The sequence below is a fragment of the Saccopteryx leptura genome, chromosome 3, assembly GCF_036850995.1.
Source record: "Saccopteryx leptura isolate mSacLep1 chromosome 3, mSacLep1_pri_phased_curated, whole genome shotgun sequence".
Taxonomy (NCBI): domain Eukaryota; kingdom Metazoa; phylum Chordata; class Mammalia; order Chiroptera; family Emballonuridae; genus Saccopteryx; species Saccopteryx leptura.
The window spans coordinates 70,055,744-70,080,161 of NC_089505.1; the positions used below are offsets into that span (position 1 = coordinate 70,055,744).

The 24,418-nt window shown below is 42.8% G+C and overlaps 1 protein-coding gene and 1 long non-coding RNA gene across 6 annotated transcripts; one reads left to right on the top strand and one right to left on the bottom strand.

Annotated features, from left to right (window-relative positions):
* The first annotated feature begins 362 nt into the window (after nt 1–362).
* Nucleotides 363–10,729, top strand: ZNF175 (zinc finger protein 175). Of its 2 annotated transcripts, none has more exons than XM_066374251.1 (5): nt 363–469; nt 1,474–1,736; nt 2,666–2,792; nt 3,024–3,116; nt 6,664–10,729. In XM_066374251.1, the coding sequence occupies exons 2-5, from the start codon at nt 1,665–1,667 to the stop codon at nt 8,199–8,201; spliced, it is 1,830 nt and encodes a 609-aa protein (XP_066230348.1). In that variant the 5' UTR covers nt 363–469; nt 1,474–1,664; the 3' UTR covers nt 8,202–10,729. The 2 variants fall into 2 exon arrangements, with proteins under 2 accessions (XP_066230348.1, XP_066230349.1); XM_066374252.1 differs by having other exon boundaries at nt 386–469; nt 1,569–1,736.
* A 3,606-nt stretch (nt 10,730–14,335) lies between these two features.
* Nucleotides 14,336–23,940, bottom strand: LOC136399299 (uncharacterized). Of its 4 annotated transcripts, XR_010750124.1 has the most exons (6): nt 23,735–23,940; nt 15,917–16,067; nt 15,587–15,778; nt 14,949–15,071; nt 14,686–14,790; nt 14,336–14,573 (listed from the first exon to the last, which is right to left on the bottom strand). It is a non-coding gene; the product is annotated as an uncharacterized lncRNA (long non-coding RNA). The 4 variants fall into 4 exon arrangements; XR_010750125.1 differs by having other exon boundaries at nt 15,587–16,067; nt 23,765–23,940; XR_010750126.1 differs by having other exon boundaries at nt 14,336–14,568; nt 15,587–16,067.
* Nucleotides 23,941–24,418: the final 478 nt, after the last annotated feature.

Below are 24,418 nucleotides of genomic sequence, written 5' to 3' on the forward strand. Positions count from 1 at the left end.
TGAGTGGGGCTTTAAATCAGTGTTAAAATACATTAGAAAAGGTATATTTCATAATATACAATGCCAGTCTCTCCGACAAATAGATATACACCGGTATTTAATAGGTCTCCTGCCAACGTGGGACAACCCCAAGTTTTCACCCTGTGAGACTGCAAATGCAATCCCTGACTGTACGGAATAAAAGTTATTTTAAAATGTCGGCCTCCAAAGTCATGATTATGGGCGCAGCCATGTTGTTCGCCTTACAGTTTCTGTAAGAAAACGAACCGCGAGATAGAATCACTGTTTTACGCCATGCTAACTATTGGCAGGAAGTGGCTTCAAAGGTTCCAGTGAGCATGCGCACAGTCATTCAAACAGGAAGTGGCTCCGATCGGCCATTTTGTTTATGAAATCAACTGTTTCTAAACCTTTGTCGCAGGCGCGACCCTGAGGCGATTTGGAAAATCAAGAGTTAGGGGTTAATAAGGTAAAATCCACTTGGTGTGAGGGATGTGGGGTTTGGAGGACAAATGGTGGACTAGTAATGCCGGATGTGCGGGAAAAGTGATGGAAGGTTTGTGGGGTAGTGATGAGGCTCATAGCGGTGGGGACTGTGAGGAAAGTGGGACTTTCGAATTGAAGTTGGAAGATCGGCTCGTTAGTTTTCGCTCTGTGCATTTTCTGTGTGTATATACCTATTTGTAACTTAATTTCCAAGTGTACTTTGATGTGAGATTTTATATTGTTGGCCCATGAAACTTGCTCAGTTGAGGTGCATTTTAAGGGGCCTTAGTAGGTGGGACTGGGTCCCTTTGCAGCCCGAGTGGCCGTGAGGTGAATTATGTAACCGCATTCAGTCTCAGTTTCCTCATCTATAAAATATAGATAATGAATATAGGGTCAAGGGAGGTAAAAAGATAAATGGTGATGAAAGGAGACTTTACTTAGATGGTGAACACATGATACAACATATAGATGATGTGTTAATAGAATTGTACACCTGAAACCTATATAACTTTATTAATCAATGCCACCCCACAAATTCAATTAAAAATAAGAAAACAATAATGATTATACCCTTTAGCTGTTGGTGCTGTGTGAAAATTAAACAAGGTGCCTGATAGCTGATTTGCAACTTCCTGATTTTTATTCAGTGTTGACCACATGCCAGGCAGGTGCTGAGGGCTTAATAAGCCTCATGTCATGTAAGTTACCCAGTGCCTGTGAAAAACACCTTTCTCCTCATTTTGGAAACTACAACCAAAGTAATAGCTTCATATTCTCACTGCTAAAAGGTGGCAGAGCTGCAATTAAACCTTCATTGAGTTCAGTCCAAAGTTATGGTCTTTTTTTTACTTTTCACTGATTAATAACTAGGTTGTAGTTTTCTGAAGTTAGCTTATTTCACAGTGACCATCGCCTACGGGCCCCCAGAAATATTTGTGTGGAGCAAATGTTAGATGAGTGACCATGTGCTCATTGCTTTTCCAGGGCTTCTTGGTGTTTTCTTCAGAGCCCCTGGATCAGGCCACATCTTTGAGGCTATAGGTTCTCCCTTCACAGCTCAGCCCAACTTTCCCCTGCAGCTCTGATTGGACCCTGAGATGCCCACATAGCCTCAGGCTCCTGGGAAAAGTGGAGTTGTCTGCAAGAGAGACCAAGAGTTGAAGCCCAGAGAGGACATGCCTGCTGATGTGAATTTGTCCCAGAGGTCCCAGGTCCTGGGTCCACAGGAGCAGGATGGATCACGTGAGGTAAGCAGAAGCAGCCTGAGGGACAGTTGTGGAAAGATTCAGGAAATAGCAGATTCTGGACTCCCTAGGCCTGAGACATTCTGGATCCTCCTGCTGAGAGTGGATCACAGGAGGCTGATGTCAACTCATAGTCACAGACTTTCTGTGTTGTGGAGGAAACTGAAGTGGTCAATGAAGGTGGCTCTGTTAGAGAGTGTGTCATCACTGGGCCAAAGGAAGAGGAAAACTTAGTCCCTGGTGTGGGTGGGAAGCCCTAGCCACAAGCAAGAAAATGGTAATGCCCTCCTGTTCATCACAGGCTAAGATCCTTCATTTACCGCTGGGCCTTTGCCTATTCTCGGTTGGTAGCCACCTGACTCCTACTTACCTGCTCTGTTGGGTTGGCTTGTTTCCCCTCTTGACTTCATAGTTTATAGTATGATAGGATCCTAGAGCAAGAACTTCCTTTTAAGGGCTAGGTAGTATTTCCTATTTTAATAGATGAATAAAAATGCCAGAGAACAGTGTTGAAAAATTGTCCACAGATGTTAATATTTTGGAATAATTTGGAATGTACACAGAATTTTCTGAAATTCCAAGTTATTCACTATATATCATGATAAGTTGTATGTTTTAAAATAATCATGAGTGGCCATAATAATAATTAGTGTATCATTGTCCTGTGATAGGTTTATACTCGAAGTACAGAGATGGTCTATTTAAAAAAGGTATAATTCATGGCTTTTTACCATTGTGAACTAATAAGTTGTGAGATTATATATTTCAATAGTGTTTAAAAATCTCAACTTGACAAAAACATTCTATAATAGGAGACCTTAAAAGAAACATTAATACTATCTAAAAAATAGTGTTAAAAACATGTTTTTACATGTATTTTTCCTATCCACCAATGAAGACAGTTCACACTGAACTGGGGTGTGTTGTTACAGGGATCTGTGTCATTTGAGGATGTGACCATGGACTTTAGTAGGGCGGAATGGCAGCAACTTAGCCCTGCCCAGAGGCGTCTGTACGTGGACGTGATGCTGGAGATCTACAGCCACCTCTTCTCTGTGGGTGAGCACACATGCCCTGGGAACCTTGGATGGGCCTCCTTATGGAGTGCAGTAATGCATCTGTAGTCTGTAATTAGTTTCTCCTAAGTTGCTGTTCCTTTGGGCATCTTTGAGTATTATTTCGTTCTTAGTGAAAGATGTTGACTCTTCTTTTGAGCCTTTGCAAGGCTTCATTGAATGGTGTCTGAAGCCAAAGACCACATCTAAATCTGATACCCTTTCTCATTAACAGGGTATCACACCACCCCAGAGATCATTTTTAGGATGGAAAAAGAAAAGGAGCTATGGATAGGGGAGGCTGAACTCTCACATCAGAGACATCGAGGTGAGTGACTATTACCATTGCTGTGGATATCTTTGGGGGGACCATTACTTAACCTACCATACTTAATCCATTCCCATAGTGGTGGATACTTAGGTTGCCCCCAGTTTCTATAGCTAATTATCTTGTAAATGTCCCGTAAGGGCTGGCATAAGAATTTCTTAGAAGTGAACACTCTGGAATGGAATTGCCTGATCACTGGATATAAGTATACTTAAATTGACTAATAAATCATACAGATCTTCAGATGGGTTGCACAGTCTAGACTCCCATGTGCGTGCATACCTTGGCTTGCCAACACTTCTCACTTACACCTTTCTCAGTCATGGCCCAGGTGATGGGTAAAGGAGCTGTTTCATGTCTTAATTTTATTTTTCTCATAACCAAATAGCTAGAGGAGCTCATGTCTGTTATCTGACAGGCTTTCATGTGTACATTTCTTCTGTTGTAATGTTTATCCCCTGAAGTTTTTTCAGAGCCTTTTTTTTTCCTTTTGGTACCCCAGGTGTTACCTGAACCCACAATCCCTGGTTTAGGATGCCAGTGTTCAGGGCCTTTTTTCCTTTATATTTGCCCCCTGACAATTAACTGTTTTTTTCTATGCTGGATCTTCTTTCTTCTTTTTTTTCTAATTTTATGTCTCCAGCTTAGGGCTCTATACTTCCCTCTGGTTATCCTTTCATATAGGAATTGCTTTAAAGGGTCCTTCTAGTCTCATAATTAGGCCTCATATACAGTATGTCCGTAATGTCATGGTGTACTTTTGACCGGTCACAGGAAAGCAACAAAAGACGATAAAAATGTGTGAAATCCGCACCAAATAAAAGGAAAACTTTCCCAGTTTCATACCTATTCAGTGCAGTTCGATGTGGGCTCACGCACAGATTTTTTAGGGCTCCTTAGGTAGCTATCCCGTATAGCCTCTACAGCAGTGGTTCTCAACCTTTCTAATGCCGTGACCCCACAATACAGTTCCTCATGTTGCGGTGACCCCAAACCAAAAAATAATTTTGGTGGCTACTTCATATAAATACCTGATATGCATTATGTATTCTCATTGCTTTAGGCGACCCCTGTGTTTTGGTCGTTCGACCCCCGCCGGGGTCGCAACCCACAGGTTGAGAACCGCTGCTCTACAGACCCGTCACTGACTGATGGCCTACCAGAACAGGGTTTCTCCACCAAACTGCCCGTTTCCTTCAACTACTTATGCTACCGAGTAATGTTATTCCTATGTGGTGGCGCTTCATTACAAACGCGCCGATATTCACGTTCTACTTTGGTCACAGATTCGAATTTAGCGAGCCACAGAACACACTGAACTTTCCTCTGTACCATCCACATCTCGACTGGCATGGCCGTGGGCTGCTCTGCTGTACACATGGTGTTACATCATCATCTGCACATGCGCACATGCTGCCACATCATCCTACAGAAACTGGGAGGGTTTTCCTTTTATTTGGTGCAGATTTCACATTTCTGTCGTCTTTTGTTGCTTTCCTGTGACCGGTCAAAAGTGCACCATGACTTTACGGACACACTGTATTTTTCTGGTGATCCCTATATCAACCCTTCCTGTCCCTGTGTTCTATGGCCTTGGTTAGCTACATGGTAGACAGGTCTCATGGGATGACTTCCTTTTATTTTTTAGAGATCAGAAATTGGAATCTGAAGTTCTTCTCACTTTGTACATGTTGTCAGATTCTTCTTTCTTAGTTCTTCCAGTTCATTCTTGTAATTTATTATCTTAGAAATCCTACCATTTTTTCTTTTTTGCATTTATAATTTAGTTGACCCTTTTTCTTAATCCCAGTGGTATCACCATAGAGCAGCTCCCTATTTTGTCGTGCTTCGGTTAGTCTCTTCCTAATGGGATTTGTGGATTCCTGACATTTATGATCAGCCAAGATTCTACTTAGTAATATCATCAGTGGCCACATATTTTCAATTTAAAAATGTACCTGAATAGTTTCGTTACTTATTCCCTACTTCATTGTTTTTGTATATTTAATATTTACTACATAGACATTATATATAATATATACAGACAACTATCTGCAGATAGTCTGTCAATTATTTTGTACTCTTCCTACTTAATTTTCATTGTATAAGTGTGAAGTGTGAGAAAACCATTCAGGATAGAAATATTATTGAATTTCTGAAGATAGGCACAAAAGCATATTTTGTTCTAATTTTATTTTATTTTATTTTTTAGTGAGACAGAAAGAGGGATGGATAGGAACAGACAGACAGGAACAGAGAGAGATGAGAAGCATCAATTCTTTGTTGTGGCACCTTAGTTCATTGACTGCTATCTCATATGTGCCTTGTCCGAGGGCTACAGCAGAGCAAGGAATCCCTTGCTCAAGCCAGTGATCTTTGGGCTCAAGCCAGCAACCATGGGGTTATGTCTATGATCCCACACTCAAGCCAGCGACCCCTCACTGAAGCTGGTGAGCCCGCACTCAAACATGATGAGCTCATGCTCAAGCTGGTGACTTAGGAGTTCAAACCTGGGTCCTCTGTGTCCAAGTTCAAAGCTCTATACAATGTACCACAACCTGGTCAGGTTATTTTAGAAAGATAGTTTAAATTCAAAGGAACAATGGTTATAAATAGAGTGGATAATAGTATGAGATGTTAAAATCGTCAGCCTTTTGGCATTAATCATGTCTATTTAAAAAAACAAAATAGAGGGTGTAGAGAGTGATTGCTTTTGAAAGTCAGAGAAAATGGTGTCACCTTAGAGGTTCAGTGACATTGGGAAGCAATTTTAAGGGCACAGCAGTTTTCACTGGTCCAAGAAACAATTTGAGTTAAAGCAGTGGACAAAGTGGGGATAGAGGAAAGATATATATATATGTGTGTGTATATATATATATACACACACACACACACACACACGCTTGAATTTTGGAATAAATTGAACATTTATTGAAGCAATATTTTAAAGCTTTGTTGGAGAGTTACAGATAAGCTTTTCAGCACAATTCCGATATTGAGCAGTGATTTAAATATCATCCGGTTCAGAAAGAGTTTTATGATCTAAATTGAGTGAAAAGTTAAACACGTTCTAAATCTACACCGGGAACCCAGATTGTAAGATCTTCAGAATAAATGAAAGCCAATGTTTGGGTTAAAATGTTTGCTATTTAAGAGTAAAAAATTAAATTTTTAAAAATAAGTAAAGGAGTTGAATAGCTCTTTCTCCAGATAATACACAAGTAGCCAACAATCATATGAAAAGATGCCCAGCATTACTAATTATTAGGGAAATGCAAATCAAAACCACAGTGTAATATCAAGTCACCCCCATTAAAATATCTACTATTAAAAAACAAAATAATAAGTGTTGATGAGGATGTGGAGAAATTGGAACCACTGTGCACTGTTGGTGGGGATGTAAAATAGTGCAGCCTCTTTGGGAAATGGTATGTGATTCCTCAACATGACTCAGCTATTTCACTGTGCTCACTCTCAGCTCCATGATTTCTCCTCTTATCATTTTCTAACAACTCATCGTGTCTGTTTTATCTTTTTCTCCTTCTAGAAATGAAGTTTGGTCTTAAAGTGCCACAACAGGACATTTCTGGAAAAGCTTCATTTCATAGTGGTATGGCGGACAGGGTCACAAGAGATGGTTCTTGGTGTTCCATTTTAGAAGAACTGTGGAAAGATCTTGACCATACAGAGAGAGATCACCAAAGTCTAAATAAACCTTCACATCATGGAGCTTTCCTCAACAAGAAAAAAATGAATAAAGACAAAGATTGTGAATATAAGGACCCTAGGAAGATCATTCATTTGAGTCCTTACCTTGTGCCTTTACAGGAAAGACTTCATAAACATCCATTTGCAAAATGTTTGAAGCTTAACCCAGAAGTAAATCATCAAAATCAAAGCTATACAACAAAAGACCTTGAGGAAATTGTTGGATCTGGTCAGCTATTCACCCATAGCTCTTCCAATACTAACTGCAAGAGTACTCATACAGGAGAGAACTTCTTCATAGATAATCAATGTACAAAAGTCCTCAGCCATAAACAGTCACTCACACAACCTCAAATTCAAACTCAGGAGAAACCAAATAAATGTACTGAATGTGAGAAGGACTTCACCCAGGAATCACACCTCCTCAAGCAACAGGGATTCAATAGTGCAGAAAACCGCCAGGAATGCAGCAAACATGGAAAAGCCTTCACCTCACAACCAAAATTTGATGAATATCTGACAGATCATACAGGTGACATACCTTGTATATGTAAGGAATGTGGAAAAGTCTTTGTTCAGAGGTCAGAGTTGATTACACACCAAAAAACTCACTCTAGAAAGAAGCCCCATAAATGCCATGAATGTGGGAAAGGCTTCTCCCAGAATTCGACCCTCATTATACATCAGAAAATTCATACTGGTGAGCGACAGTATGCATGCAGTGCATGTGGGAAGGCCTTTACCCAGAAGTCAACACTCATCTTGCACCAGAGAATCCATTCAGGGGAGAAGTCCTATATGTGTATCAAATGTGGGCAGGCCTTCATCCGGAAGGCACATCTAATTGTGCACCAAAGAAGTCATACAGGAGAGAAACCTTATCAGTGCCATAGCTGTGGGAAATCTTTCATTTCAAAGCCACAACTCAATATACATCATCGAATTCATACTGGGGAAAAACCTTATGAATGTAATGACTGTGGAAAAACCTTCACCCAAAAGTCAAACCTCAATATACACCAGAAAATTCATACCGGAGAAAGACACGTATGCAGTGAATGTGGAAAAGCCTTCAATCATAAGTCGATACTCAGCATGCATCAGAGAATTCACACCGGAGAGAAGCCTTACAAATGCAGTGAGTGTGGAAAAGCCTTCAACCAGAAGTCAATACTCAGCAGGCATCAGAGAATTCACACCAGAGAGAAGCCTTACAAATGCAGTGAGTGTGGGAAAGCCTTCACTTCCAAGTCACAGTTCAAAGAGCATCAGCGAATTCACACCAGAGAGAAACCCTATGTGTCGGGGACTGAAAAACCAACAGAGTTTTTGGAGTTTAGATTTTTGGGGGACAGAGGTGTGGGGAATTGGCTATAAGCTGACAGTCTGCCCAACCCCCCACCTTGCCTTCCTGATTAGGTTATAAAAGGCTGTTAAGCTGTGGCGCTGGATTTATACTATCCCCCATGTTCCCCAGAAAGACTGGAGGCAAGTTTCTTCTATCCTCTGTTTTGTGTAAGCTTAAGATGTTAAGTATTGGTGGGGGTTTTCTGCACTTGGTAAAATTTTTGGGTTGCCTTGGAGACTGTAATCAGAGATCTCATTGATTTGCTAATGGCCCACTTTGCCCTATAAAATAAAGCAAGATGCAGTTTTTGGGTGCACTGTTTTTGCTATCAGTTTTACAGGGCCCTGCTGAACCCATCCTTTTATTTCTTCAAGCCTATTTTCTTCATTCTGCACCATTCCCACTTGGGACCTGGAATTACTAGCTGTGCTGGTTCGTGGCAAGTGGTGCCTAAAACAGGGACTTGAGAAAGGGAAAACTAAACTGAAGGCAGGTGACGGAACTCCCCAAAGGCACAAAGTAAGTAAAGTTTTTGAGTAGAGTTTTGGAGAGCATAATCAGGAGTAATAAATTATGGTCCAGTTAGGGTCAAAAGTGAGGGACCTTTATCTTTTTGTACAAATGTTTTTATTTGAGAAGATGTTGTTTGATCAGAATGAGCTAGAAACATGTAAATATGAGAAGACTTTGGAGTCTGAGGATGACTCGAGATGAGAATGTTGCAGCTGTGGCTGTTTTAACTTTTGCGCCTCTGTTGCTTTCTTATGATTATCAGGTTGCTCCCAGAGTCTTTGTCTCAGACCTTCGGAAATTCCCACTCCAACAAGCTTTTGATCCGGCTGGGGATATAGGGGATTACATCAGAATATATGCTGATATTGGGACTTCATATATGCAAGACTGGCTATTGCCACAGTGCTTAAAGGGAGACTTCCAGGATATTTTGATAAAAAGCAGAACAAAAGAAGGAAGGTCAGGGAAGTACTTCAGCCCATGGATCTTGTTTCCAATGTGGAGGTTTAGACCCTGCTCCCCCCGGATGTCAGTCTCAGCTTCCCTTTCAAGAGTGGCCAGCTCTTAAGGCTCCGGACCTCTACCCATGCTGTAGGAAAGGGAAACATTGGGTGAATGATTGTAAATCTTAAGTATACTGCTGAAGGGCAGGTGATTCAGAGAAACTGACAATAAAGCCTTCCCCGCCCCCATTAACTAAGTTTTGCAGCTCAGCTAAAATTGAGGTAGAAAAATCTCAGCATAATCAATCTAAACTGCCAGTTGCAGTAGCTATTGGAATTTGAGAATGGATAGAAGACTTATGGAAAATTATGGCTTTTTCTTGTCTGATTTTCTTTAATGTTTTAGCTACAATCCTATGAACTATCATTTTGTTTCTTTCCTATTCTTTGCCTGGAAACTGGAGGGAGGATGCCTGTTTGGATGTGGCTAGACAAAATTTCATGCGGCTGCCCCAAGATTTTTCTCAAAAGAATTTTGTTTAGTCTCCTTCTTTTGTCCCCCTCAGAAAATGCCCTAAAATCAGGCAGACATCTTTCTAATAGAGTTGTGCTCTGAAATCCCAGGTTTCTCTCTGGTTTGTCTAGTTTGCCTGATTCTTGTTTGTATTCAGTCTTTGTTTAATGTTGTCTGTTTTTAAGGTCTGAATTAAGTTCCTGCATGCAAAAATTGGAAATGCCAGCTCTAATATTGAAAAAATAAAATGGTTTCATCCCTACATTTTTTTTAATTGGAACTTGTAAAGAGCGCTCATTTAAATTTAAATAAAATGGAATGTGGATCCTAAAGACTTACTAATTTGGTTGAGCTGATGCATCTGTTATTGCTAAGCAACATTAGTTACTCACTCATGAAACAGTCACCATGGTGCTGCAAGCTGCAAGCTTTCAAGGCTTGGGCAGGGTGGCTTTGCCTAACAAAGGTTTAAGTTTTTTACAATGGGAAGATAATGAAAGTTACACTAGATTTTTTCAGCCTTATGTGCTCTCTAGATTGCCTGTTAATTAAGGGGGTAGAAATGTTTTTAAAAGTGTTGGAATGTTACTTGGAAAAGCATTTACTATATTTTTTCAAACTTTTGAAATTAACCCAAGGACAGGTATTTCCTTACAATCCTCAGGTTCAAGGCATTATAAAGTGTGCCCAGCAAATGCTTAAAGGTCAATTATAGAAAATTTTTAAAAGGGGGAGTCATATCCTGGAACTCCTACAAATCTTCTTTATCACTTTTTACTTAAAAAATTTTTTTTTGAATGTTGATGTACAGGGCCCCTCCAACTGTAAGAGTTAGCACACTTCAAACCTCTTTCTCCTGTAAATTCTTACCCTCCTTCATTTGATCCAGCTGATAATGCTGTCCTGTCTTTTTCCAGTTAGCTCCAGATATATGGAAAACGTTTATATAGGCAAAGGAGGATCCTCAAACCCCTCAGCGAGATCTTCTGAGCATGGCTTTTAAGGTTTGTAATGACTGAGAGGAATAGGAAAGGGCAGGCAGAACCCAAAGAGATCAGGCAAGATACCAGCTCTTGGCATACGCCCCTAAGGGGCCTCATAAGACTCCTTCAGGGCCCTGCTTCAAGAGTGGAAAGAAAGGTAATTGGGCTAAAGCCTGCCTGGCTTTTTGGCCTCTGCCAGGGCCATGCCCTTGCTGTGGAAAAAGGGACACTGGAAGGTAGGCTGCCCCCTCACTCCTCCAAGGGCTTTTCCAACCCTACTTCAGCCACCTGTGACCTAACCTTGCCCAGCCTGCTGGGACTTGCCACTGAAGAGCGAGGGCCATCGGCCCCATCTCACATCACCGTGGATGAGCCTAGGGTATTTCTTCCAAGTAGCAGGTAAGCTGATCTCATTTCTTATAGACATGAGGGCCACTTACTCTGCCTTACCTGAATATTCGGGTTCTGCTTGGCCCTTGAAGATCTCTGTTGTGAGTGTTGATGGTCTTATCTCCTTCCCCGTTTGCCATGGATCCACTGCCTTGTTAAATACATATGTCAGAGCCTTTCTCCTTTTTGCCCACTTCTGCTACAAATTTACCTCTACTACCCAGCATAATGTATCCCAAGGTTCTCCTCACCACCCCATGGCAGCAGAGCTCCAGGGAAAGGCCCCCGGGCTTCATCTCTTCATGTTAAAGAAAACAGAAGCTCTATCTCCATACATGCTACAGATGGCCCTTTCAGTCTACCTGAGTCATTGCCAGGTAGAAACAGTGGTCATTGGGATTTGGACACTAGCTGCAAAGTGTGGAAATGTGACAACAATTCCAATGCCTTGCGGACTTCTCCTGAATGTGTGTGACTGCTCTTTGGGACAGTTCTCAGACTGAAATGGGGTTGGATTGCATTTACAAATAATGTGGAGCAGTGATAGTGTCAACATGGACTTGGTGAAATTATATTAACATGTTAAGGACATTGAAAATTGCAAAGATTCTGTTTTAGATCCCGTTGTATTAGCTAAGAATTTGCTTGATAATCTAAAAGGCTTTAATCCCTTCATTGTATTAAGACACTTGTTTTGGTATCTGTTAGCATTGGCTATTTTAATTTTGTTGTTTATATTTTTCCAGTCTGCCTCCAAACTGGAACATGGGAAATCAGATGAGTATAAATCACAGCACACAAATTGAAGTTAAAAAATAGAAAAGGGGGATATGTTGGGGACCGAAAAATCAACAAAGTTTTTAGAGTTTAGATTTTGGGGGGACAGAAGTGTGTGGAATTGGCTGTAACCTGACAGTCTGCCCAACCCCCCACCTCACTTGTCTGATTAGTTTGCAAAAGGCTGTTAAGCTGTGGTGCTGTATTTGCTCATCCTACCCCCCATGTTCCCCAAAAAGACTTGAGGCAAGTTTCTTCTATCCTCTGTTTTGTGTAAGCTTAAGATGTTAAGTATTAGTGGGGGTTTTCTGCACTTGGTAAAATTCTTGGGTTGCCTTGGAAATTGTAATCAGAGATCTCATTGATTTGCTAATGGCCCACTTTGCCCTATAAAATAAAGCAAGATGCAGTTTTGGGGTGCACTGTTTTTGCTATCAGCTTTACAGGGCCATCCTGAACCCATCCTTTTATTTCTTCAAGCCTATTTTCTTCATTCCATACTGTTCCCACTCGGGACATGGAATTACTAGCTGCACTAGTTTGTGACACCTATGTATGCACTGAATGTGGGAAGGCTTTCAGTGGTAGGTCAAACTTCTATACACATCAGATGACTCACTAGAGAGAGAACTTTTTGGCTGTTACGCATGTGGGAATGCTTTCATCCAGAAGTCAAAGTTGATTACACATCAGAGAATTCAGAGGAGAGAAACCTTATCAGTGCCACAGCTGTGGGAAATCTTCCATTTCAAAGTCACAACTCGGTATACATCATCAAATTCATACTGGGGAAAAACCTTATGAATGCTGTGACTTTGGGAAATCCTTCAGTAAGAAACCACAACTCAAAGAGCATCATTGAATTCACACAGGAGAGAGACTCTATGTATGTATTATACTAAATGTGGGAAGGTCTTCAACAATAGATCAAATTTTAATAAACACCAAACAACTCATACCAGAGGCAGATCTTACAAAAGCAGTTAGATCTGTGAAAGGCTTTACCTAGAAATCAGTCACCTAGTACAAATTCACATATTCATACATGAAACAAACTCTCCAAATTTCTTGAAGAAAAATCTCTCTTAAAAGTCAGATTTAATTGCACATTATAGAATTCATGCTTCAGAAAAACTCTATGCATTGCATAGCACAAAGTTACACATTTTATGTGAGGGAATGATTTGGAAAAGAACATTTAAGAATAAGTGGAGTTGTCCATATTTGTACTACCCGTAACAATAAAATTCATCTGAGGGAGAAATTCTGGCTAATGTATTGAGAAAAGTGTTTCTGTAGAAAGGATAAAAGACAGATTGTTACCAGATTCTTTATAGGAAAGATTGTGGGAAATCATATTAATGATAATCCTATTTAATGTGCTCAATATTTAAAAATGCCAGCAAACTGAATGCCAAACAATATTATGTATCTGTATGTATATTCATATACATATATTTATACAATCAGGTCAATACACTCTCAGTTCTGTAGTGTTTGCTACAGAACCAACTGTATAACAGGAGGAGTGGATAGATTATACAGTTTTTTGAAGAATGTAATATAATTGTTTATTAAAGTTAATCCCCATTGATATTTATGTCCTGAGGTTGCACAGTCAACAATTATTCATTTATGTGTATAGACAAGAGAATGTACACTTTGGTAAATGCATAAATGTGACTGTAAAATGTATACTGGTCATCATTCTGTAGTTTTCCTCTTCATTTTCATTCCCCCTCCACCATTAGTGATGAGACTCATAGGTAACCAGTGTATAAACTGGTTATACAGGCTTCTCATCATATTGGGAGTCAGCGAACTGGCCATCAGCTAAATCTGGTCTGCCATTTGTTTTTTCAATAAAGTTTTATTGGAATACATTCATATTCATCTGCTTATTCTCTGTGACTGTGTTTTTGCCCCTGTAGCAGAGTTAAGTCATTGAAGCAAAGACCATGTTACCCTACAAGCCAGAAATATTTACTCTCTGGCCCTTTACAAGAGTCTGCCAGCATTTATTACCCATGCACACTAATTTCTGTGCTCATAATCATATATTAGACCTATGCAGGGACTCTCTTCTTTCATAGACATACGTGTGTGCCTCTTGTTCTTTTCAAACAAGACAGCTGTTCAAAGACTACATGGTATTCTACCATGTGGACATGCAGTAATTTATACAAGCTTCCTCACATTTTATTCACTATTTCCTCCTACCCCTTTTTTTGTTATAAAAAGCAGAACAGCATAATCTTTAAGTGGACAGGCCCAGGAACCAGGTTCCTGTACTAGATTCTCTATCAATGGGGCAAGTCAAATTCATCTGTCCTGGTTTTCAAAAGGAAGATTATAAATAGTGCCTACCCCATGAGTTTGCATGAGAAGTAGGTGGGTGGGTGTTAAGTACTTGGAACTGGGTGGAGCAAACCAGCAAGTGGTGAGCCTGAGAGGGTCCCCTGAATGAATGGATGGATGAATGAATGAATGAATGAATGAATGGAAATGAAAAGGTGAGGATTAGGGATGACAGAAGAATCTGGTAAAATAAACAATCCTTTAATAAACCAGGGAAGAGGTGGGAGGGGTTCCCAGCAGCCCATATCACAGGTTCCATTCCGTTCCAGCCTACAGATACCCCTCAGTTTGGTGCTAGGACTTCTGGGGCTGAGACATTGATGTCCACAGTGAGGTTGGTATAGAGGAGCTGCAGCTCCTTGGAGAGCAGCCTGTAGCCTAGAGACTTTGTGCCATCATGTTGCCACTTGCATCGGATCTGGGCTAGGAAGCCAGGATTCGTGGGGAAGGGGGTGGGGTGTGTGTGCAACAGACATATAAGCCCAGAGCTCAGAGATGATCCAGGATTGGCAACCCTGTTCCAACCCTGACTCACCTGTGGCGACTCTGCTTGTGGCTGGGGTCCAGCCCCTCCTCCAGCACGTGGTAGTGGCCAAAGAGCAGATGCGGGTGTGAGAGCAGCATCCCACTTAGTTTCAGCCTTAGAGGGTAGAGAGCAGGGAGGCCCAATGCCTGTCTCCTCTGGTAGTATCTCTATACCGAGCCCACCCTCTCAGGCCAGGGTGGCCTGTGTTCCCCCCACATGGAGGGAGGGACCTGCCACCCCCGGTGCTATTCTCCCTGGATTAGGGCCCTCACCTGGCAGCAATGTCTTCATCCTCATAATCCCAGCCCCAGTATGTGTTGGGGAAGCCGTTTATCCTCAAGTAGTGAATTGGGCGCAGGGCAAATACCCCTCCAAGGTAGCCTCAATAGGGCAGCCTGGAGAGGCAGAGAGACTTGGAAGCACAAGAAATTTCAGGTAATGGGCCCTGGCCCTTTTCTAGTCAGGACCTCTAAGGTAAATTTCTAGGTTAGCTCTTCTCCACTTACCCCTATGATAACTTCTCCTGTAACCCCTAGGATGTCCCCTTGCCTGATCCTAGGGTAGCCTTTCCCCTGGCCCTTGAAATGGTCCCTCACTTGACCCTGGCATATCCATTCCCATCTTGTGACCCCATTGATGGTCCTTGCTCTCTCTCATTCCCATCCTCTGACCTCAGTTAATAACCTGTCTGCCTACCACTTTATTAAGTGTGTCCTGACTTCCTCAAAATAACCAATTCCACTTATACTTGACACCATATCCAAGAGGAAGATTCTTCACTGTCTGCGAGGTCCTTCCCAGGCCCCATGATCCTTCCCTCCTCTCCAGGGATCAGGGTCTGGGCGGTACAGACAGGGCAAGATCCCAGGAAGAGCAGGACCTGGCCAACAGTCCCCCTCCCTCCACCTACTTATAGTTGAACTTGTCAATGGCCACGGACACAAGGGTAGGGAAGTTGTCACAGATGTAGAGGTTGCGGTCATCTTCTGGAAGTAGGTTCACATTGTGGAAGAAGTCACAGTCTCAGTCCTCCTCTTGCATGGCCTCCCAGAACCCCACATTGCGGAGTTTGCCCCGGTTGAAGGCAGTGTTGTTCACCTGGCTGGACAGAGATGCTCAGTGCTGTTCTCACCAGTACACAGCAGCGTTATCCCACCTAACAGGCCCATCCTCTCTCACCTTCTCAAGTGCCTGGAACCCCTTCTTATTCCCATTGTGGAGCTGGAAAATGCACACTTACCCAGGGAGGTGCAATCCGAAGGTTACCTCCCTTGGGAAACTTTTCTTGGGCCCCATCCCCATCCTAGGCAGAGTCAGTAGCTTCAGCCTCTCAGCTCTCCCTCCGAGGCCATCTTCAAGTTTCTCAAGGATCATCACCTTCAAGAGGCCATCTGAGGTAAACAGAGGTTAGGAGTGATTAGGGACCACCTGGGTCTCTGTATGTTTCTGCTCCAACTAGACAATGAATATGTCTGATGGCCAGGAACATGATAAATTTTGCCTTTCCTTCTTCTCTTCTTGTTCTATCTTCATCATCTTCTTTATCACCATCACCTTAACCATTACATCATCACTTATTATCATCATGTCCATTATTGGCATCATTATCACTATCGGCATTATCTTCAGCACATAATCCCCTCACCTCCATCATCACTGTTACCATCACCACCATGAACACAATCATCCTCACTACCACCAATGCACCACCATTATCATCATTGTCACCATCAACAGCAGCATCTTAAGTATCACCATCATTACCAGAATCATCACCATTGAAACCATAATCGCCATCATCGAAATCACCATCATCATCATACCACTTATTGAGCACCTACTATGTGCCAGGCATTGGCGTCACTGCTATACACTCATTAAGTCAATTAATTTTTCCCAAAACCCAGTGATGTGGGTGTTATCATTCTTGTCTGATGAATGAGAAAACCTGGCACAGAGGGTAAGTTCCCCAAGTTTATACATAGTTATTCTGAGTAACAGTGGGATGGGTGGATGGATGGATGGATGGATGGATGGATGGTTGGGTGGATGGGTGGGTGGATGGATGGATGGATGGATGGATGGATGATTGGTTCAACACTCAGACCACACACATAGTAATGAACAAGGCCAGAATTCAAACAAGCATCTAATTGATCCCAAACCCTTTTAATGTACCCCATAGCTTTATTGCCCAATCTGGCCAGCCCTGGCCTCAGGCCCAGATTCAGTGAAATGAAGTCTTTCCTGGAGACAGCCATTCAGGCTGATCCCAAATTCAGCCAGTCAAGACTAAACCTGTAGCCCTTGACTCTGATTTCTCCCAATTGAAGATCTTCTGGACTCATAAATCCAGCCCCCCAGATACTCTCTGACCCATACACTCAGCTCAGAGCGACATCTTCAATTCTCATGCTCAGAGTACTCTGCCCTCTTGCCCTTGCCCCACCCCATTCCTGCCACACCTGGTTCAGCACGTATATGGCATAGTGCAGTTGCTGGCGCTGCAGGAAGGGGTACAGGTGGAAGAGCTGGTGCTGCAGGTGCTGGACTTGCCTGCCATAGGGCATCACTACTGCTGTGTGGTGCTGTGTCCGGCAGTCAGGTGGCTGGTATTGGCCTCTCAGGTCCACCAGGGGGTTCTTTCCCACCACCTGCTCCATTGTCAGGTTCTCTGGGATCATCACCTCCAAGGGGCCACCTGAGAGAGGGAGAGGCTAGAAATGACCAGGGACCTACTCCAGAAACCCTAAAATCTGGTTTAATTGGGTTGAATTATTCCCCATCCTCAAATTCCTGTCTTTGGAATGTGGTTTATTTGAAAATAAGGTCTTCACAGACATATTTGGTCAAAATACGGTCATACTAGATTAGGGTGGTCCCTAAATCCAATGAAGAGTGTCTTTATAAGAACATGTGAAGCCCCAGAGAGGAGGCAACCACGGAGGCATAAAATAAAGTGATGTGCCTAACAAGCCAAGAAATGTTGAGGACTGCCAGCAACCACCAGAAGTTAGAAGAGAAGAATATGATAGTTTCTCCCTCAGAACACCCAGGAGGAACCAACCCTGGCCACTCCTTGATTTTGGACTTTTGGCCTCCAGACCTGAGAGAGAATAAATCTCTGCTGTTTTAAGTCACCCTGTTTGTGGTACTTAGTCATGGCAGCATTGGAAACTAATACACCAGCACAAAGGACTCTGAGCTTCCTCTGTTGGCTCAAAAGTGCCCTGTCCTCCTGGCTTTCCCTCCACCTCTCAATACCACCTCCTCTGATTCTTCCCTCCTCTTTCCCAGCTCCCATGTTTCTCTCTTCCCCCCTCAGCAAACTCATCATCTCCTACTGCTTTTCTTTCTGTGGACCCCAATGGTCCCAAAGCTGCCTCTTCAGCTCCAAGCCCAACGAGCCTCCTACATGTCTCCTCCTGGGTGGTTCTCAGGCTGCCCACTTTCCCAACACCTCAGCATATTGTCCTCCTCAGTTCCCCCTATCACTGAGGGCTCCATCACCCACCCACTCACCCCCAGTTGTGCCTCCTCTCTTTTTGTGATGGACCACATTTTTTCCAGAGATGCCCACAACAATGTCTTTTACCCAACATGTCCCTTTTACAATGTGACATTGACATTAGTCCTAGTAAGAGATGTGTCTATATCCCCACACCTTTAATTTTTCTGACTGTTTTAATGAATGGAGTATGGAAGAACTGATGTTATGTGGCTTTTGAGGCTAGATAATTAGAGGCCATTTGGCTTCTGCCTTGTTTATACAAATACTTGCTTTTGAAGCTGTCAGCCACCATGTAGCTTTAGGCCACCATGCTGAAAGAAAGCCTGAGCTATTGTGGAGAGATTGCATAAGGAGAGCAAAGTGCCCAGTCAGCTCCTGCCATATTCACTCCTTACTGTTGAAGCTCTAGCAACATCTCACTGGGTAAAAGATGTGGACTACAACCACCCAGCTGAGCCCTTCCCAACACTCCTGACACACATGACCTTTGAGAGTTAACGAATACTTAAAGACATTACGCTACGTTTCAGGCTGACTCATTATGATGCGGCAATAGATAACACTGGGGAACAATTTTTTCCCCCCATTTTCTGTTGCATGAGATTTTAGAACTTTTTCTATATATCTCTGCATTGCTGATTCCAAATCTGAAGTCAGTTTTTTCGTGCACGCTCTAGTTTTCATGCAATTTTAATTTATTTTTGTTACAGTTAATGGCATGCATTGGTTTTTAAATTGGAGTTAAATAAAGGGCAAGGACTCTTGGATTAAACATAACCACAAAGCAATTAATGTTTTACAAACATCACTTTTACATAATTGTAGTTGTTTTTAATTATTATTTGATAAAAATACCCTCTTATTTTGTCTTAAGATTGAATCATGGCTTCTTTGAGTAGGCGTAAATGTAAGAATAGTCCTGACACCTTCTGTTATATATGTGGCTGTTACTTCAACGTCAATAGTGCAATATTTCATCATTTGTGACATGTGCGTATATTGCCTATTTTCAAGTTCCCCTTGGCGATCAAGACAAGAATTGGGCTCCTCATATTGTGTGTCATAATTGTGAGGAAATGCTTCGTGACTGGACAAAAGGAAAACGTAAAGGAATGCCTTTTGGTATTGCCATGGTTTGGCGTGAACCATGCAGTGACTGTTATTTCTGTCTGATTCACACAAAGGGCATCATCAAGAAAAAACGGCATATGATCGCATATCCTAATATTCCTTCAGCAATACGACCTATCCCACACTCCGAGACACTCCTGGTTCCAGTTTTCAATGGTTTTATTTCTTCTAAGGATGAAGAAAGTGAACATGGTGATCAAGTGTATTTTGATAAGATGCATGGGGAAATGGTTGTAGAATCTGAAGGGTTTTCTTCTGATGCCAAGCAGTCATTAACTCCTCAGCAGTTTAGCCAACCTGAATGGAATGACTTAGTAAGAGATTTGGGCCTATCAAAGAAAGCACCTGAGTTATTAGCCTCCAGGCTTCAAGAAAAGAATGTACTTCACCAGTCAGCTAAAGTATCCCATTTCAGGAAGCCTGAACAAATTTTTGTGGACTTTTTTTCTGAAGACATACACTTTGTTTACTGTCATTATATCAGTAGTCTTCTCAGCCAGCTTGGTGTTACCACTTACAGCCCAACAGAATGGCGGCTATTTCTTGACAGCTCTAAATGGAGTCTGAAATGTGTTCTCCTACACAATGCTAATGTTTATGCAGTGGTTCCAATTGGTTATTCAACTCATCTGTGAGAAGATTATAATGACATAAAAATTGTCCTCAACTTTCTGAAGTATGAGAAGCATAACTGGATCATTTGTGTGGATCTTAAAATGGTAAATTTCCTGCTAGGACAACAGAGAGGTTTCACGAAGTATCCTTGCTGTGTTTGTGGGACAGCCAAGCTCAGGAGAAACACTGGACATAGAAGAAGTGGCTGAAATGTGAAGCTCTGGAAGTAGAGATGCAAAATATTGTGAATGAACCTGTAGTTAATCGAGACAGGGTCATTTTTCCCCTACTTCACATCAAACTTGGCTTAATAAAGCAGTTTGTTCAGGCTTTGACTAGAGAAAGTGAATGCTTTCAACATATTATTTCTGCTTTTCTTGCTTTGTCTTTTGAGAAGATAAAAGAAGCTGTATTTGATGGACCTTAAATTCGAACCCTCATACGTGATGAAGAATTTGCCAGGAAGATGAATAAGGAGGAGAAAGCAGTCCTTTGTGGCAGTTACAAAGAACTTCCTTGGCATCAATAAAGCAGAAAAGTATGAACTTCTGGTTCAAAGGATGCTGTTGGCTTTCCGCAACATTAGATGTAACATGAGCGTTAAGATTCACTTCCTAAACAGTCACCTTGATAAGTTTCCTGAAAATCTTGGAACTGTTAGTGATGAGCAGACTACTGCTGGAGTATCAAACGAGACTGTCCTCAACAAGTACACAAACGCAAGAGCTATAAATGCAAATTTTTGCCTGAACAGAATTTAAATAAGTTTTGAGCAAATTTTATGATTAAAATCAATGTTTTAATATGTTCTATTTCAAAATTTTAGACAAATTCTGATGCAATCATATCTTTTAGTGTATTAGTGTATTTACTGCATTATATAAATTATATTTTCACAAAGATGATGCCCAAGAAGACATTCTACTTCATGTTAAACTAAACGTTGAAAATTTTATAAGATGAAAATCTAAAATCTTGAATTGCAAAAAAACCCTGTATTTTACAGAGAAAAACTAATGTCAGATTTGAGATCAGCACACTCAAATTAGGTAAGAACAAGTGTTTTTGTGGATGCAACAAAAATTTTGTTCCCCAGTGTAACCAGCTCTTTTTTCATCACCTCCCACCACCAATTCTACTTCCTTCTGCTTTCAGGTTCTGCTCCCTCCTCAGCTTTCTCACTTTCTGAACCTTCAGTTGGCACATGTGGTTCTCACATAAATAGCACATAACATCATTTTCTTCTTAAGTCTCTTGGTGATAATTTTGCTAGATCCTATTCTTTCCATAGCAAATCTTATTTTAAAACATTATTTAGCAATTTCCCCCAATGTGAACCAACGCTAAGCTTTTAGGTTTCATTGACTAATAATACAAAAGGAGTTCTGACATTAATCAAACATTTGCCCAGTGCTGGTTCATTTCATATTCAAAACTACCCTTTGACCTCATAGATAAGGGTACAGAGGCACAGAGAGAAATCACCTGCCCAAAGTCAGTCAGGTGTAAGAGCCTCAATTTGTTCCCTGGCTTACATGTGTGGGTGCCTTCCCTTCCTTCCACTACCAGGTTGAGAATATCTTGGGGGACAAGGGTGGGAGAGGTCAGGGAAGGCTTCCCCAAAGAGGGGTCTTCTGGCTAGGTACTGAAGGGTGAGTAGGTATTCATCCCCCATGCCAAGTGGGGGGAGGGCATTTGGCAGAGAGATGGAGGTACCAGAGAGATTGGTGTGCTTAAGTAGCAGTGGTAATGGTAACTAACACCTACAGAGCACTTACTATGGCCCAAGAGGTCCAAGCATTCAACCTTAGCACTGACATTTTGGGAAGGTTAATTCTTTGCTGTGGGGGATGTCCTGTGTGTTAGAGATGTAGTAATATTCCTAGCCTCTATCTCCTGGATACCAGTACCTCCCAACCCAGCAGTGACAACCAAAATTGTCTGTCAATAGTCCTCTGGGGGTCAGCTGCTCTAACCTTATCAGGGCTATACTATTATTACCTCTACCTTATGGGTGAGGAAATGTAACTCGTCCAGTTACACAACTAGGACAGTAGTCCCCGGATCTGAACCAGGCACCTCTATCCCACCACATCCCACAGCTAGCTTTCTGCCTAAGCTTTGTGTTCAGTGGGGTGCAGGTAACAAGAGGAGATGAGATGTAAGCGAGGAGCAGCTCAGGCAGGGCCTTGAACACCCTGCCTGCTCCATACCAGGCCTTGTGCCCACTGATGCTGGAGTCCCACATTCACACTGGAATCAGTGTGTTGGGGAGGAGTGAGGGCCGGAGTCTTCACAGGAGGCGGAGACAGCAGGTGCAGACTCCTGCAGAAAGTTATTTAGTTGGCCAATGCGGGGACTGTGGTGGCTCCATAGTGAAAGATGAGTCTAGAAAGTCATCGGGGGCAGACTGAGGAACTTGACCTCTAACTGAGAAACTGCAGACGATCATCTGCCCTCTCCAGAAGCCTGTGGCATCAACACATAGTCTTTCCTCCTCAAATATTGTGTTGCCACAAATGAAAAGCAAAATGTCTGCAAAGCATCCATGAGAAACCTGTGCCCAAACTGTGCCAGCTGGCTGATGAAGGTGGCCACTAAGGACAAGAAGAACTGGACCAGCTCTCAGCACCGCCAATTATTGCCACCCCAAATAACTGAGATAAAAAACCAAAACACTGCCCATCCCCCACTCTCCCATGGCACTGGTCTCAACTCTTTACATATATTAACTCATTTGGCCCTCCCAACAATTGCCATGATAGGACTGGACAGAGGAGGACTCTGAAGCCCAGAAAGGTTAAGCCACTTACTTACTCAAGGTCATACAACTGAGGGCTTAGTAACTCGGCCAGGCTGGTTTTCACATCCTCTTTTCCTCACTGATGCCCAATTTGAGGTTAACCTTCTTTTTACTAACTTCTCACTCAAAAGTAAGTGAGTCACACTGAGATCTGCTTACATATTTAAAGAAACTCTGAAAGCAGAAGACTAAAACACAGAAACATCTGGATTTGAACACTAGTGTTGGGATAGAAAACCAAGGTACAGCAGAATACCATTAGGCCAGGGTTCCCCAACCTTGTCACTATCACTGTTTTTAGCTGGATAACTCTATTATGGGAGGGCTCTCCTGCACAGTGTTTAGTGGAACCCCTGGCCTTTACCTACCACATACCAATCACATCTTTCTCCTCGCCCCCTGTTTGTGAGCACCAAGTGTTCCTAGACACTGCCAAAAGTTCTCACCGAGAACTGACTTGGTCTGTAAATTGCTTGAGTTTCTGAAACCCACACCTCACTGCCTGCTTTAAAGGAAAACTTGGGCCTGGCCGAGAAAAGGAAGCCTTCCTTGATTATGAGAACTAAATGAGATGAAGATAATGGAAGTTGACTGTTTGGTCAAAAAAACACTTTCCATGTGAACTCATTTATCTTCACAAACACCCTGCGAGTAGGTACTATTATTGTCATCCCCACTTCCCAGATGAGGAACATGGGATGGTGCGTGGGAAGTGCCAAGCAGTGTGAGGCACAAGCTGACCGCTCATTAAGTGCCGTCCCCCCATCCCCGGCCCCCAGATCCTGGTGAGCAGCACCTGTAACCTCTGGCCTCCCGCAGCCCCTCTCCGATGCCTCCCCTTTAAGCTTTACTTTTCCTATCTCCCCAATCGGGCCGATACACCCGTGTCTCACAAAACAAGACGGGGCCTGGCTCAGAGGAAGCCTCGGGAAATGATTAACAAATGAATAATTCTGATGACCAGGATTCAACCCTTACAAAAGATGCCCCCCACCAACCTTCACTCTCAATCCTGTCAACGGACTCACAGGGAGAGACACCAGAAGAACTCAGAAAATACCACGTAGGAGAACGCGCAGTCTGGGGGCTGGAAGGAGGCTGACACTTTAGACCAGGAAAGGCTTTGCGGGCCTGTGCCCCCCGCAGCCCTCCGTTTCACGGGTCTCACCTGCCCTTGATACCTAGCTCTGCTTTAACTCGGCCAGGCAGAAGGCGTGCACACTGATGACGAAACCACGCCTGCGCGTTACTGCTCACCGATACACGCCCCAAACCCAAGCACGTGGAGAACCGCAAACCCGAACCTACACGCCCCGCGCACGCACCCAACGGCCCGGCTGAGGGGGCGCGCCAAGGCCCGGCCTGTGCCCCCCCGGAACGTGCCCAGCGCACGCGCTACCTCTCCCTTTCGCACCCCAGTCGGGAGCCTCTCCGTCCGCACCACAAACTCTTTACTGCTCCCAAGAAAGCACGGAATCTGAAAACCATCCCGTCCATCTTTGGAATTAACTGCACTGGGACACGGGACGCAGCAGCACAGAAAAATTAAGACACTGCTTCAGCTTCTGCGCAGGCGCAGATGGGAAGTGGCCCAGACGGGCCTGCAGCATTCAGAGAGCACCGGGCACCGCGCGTAACGTCACCACAAAGATCATGTCCGAAAGCAGTAAGCGGTAGGGGGC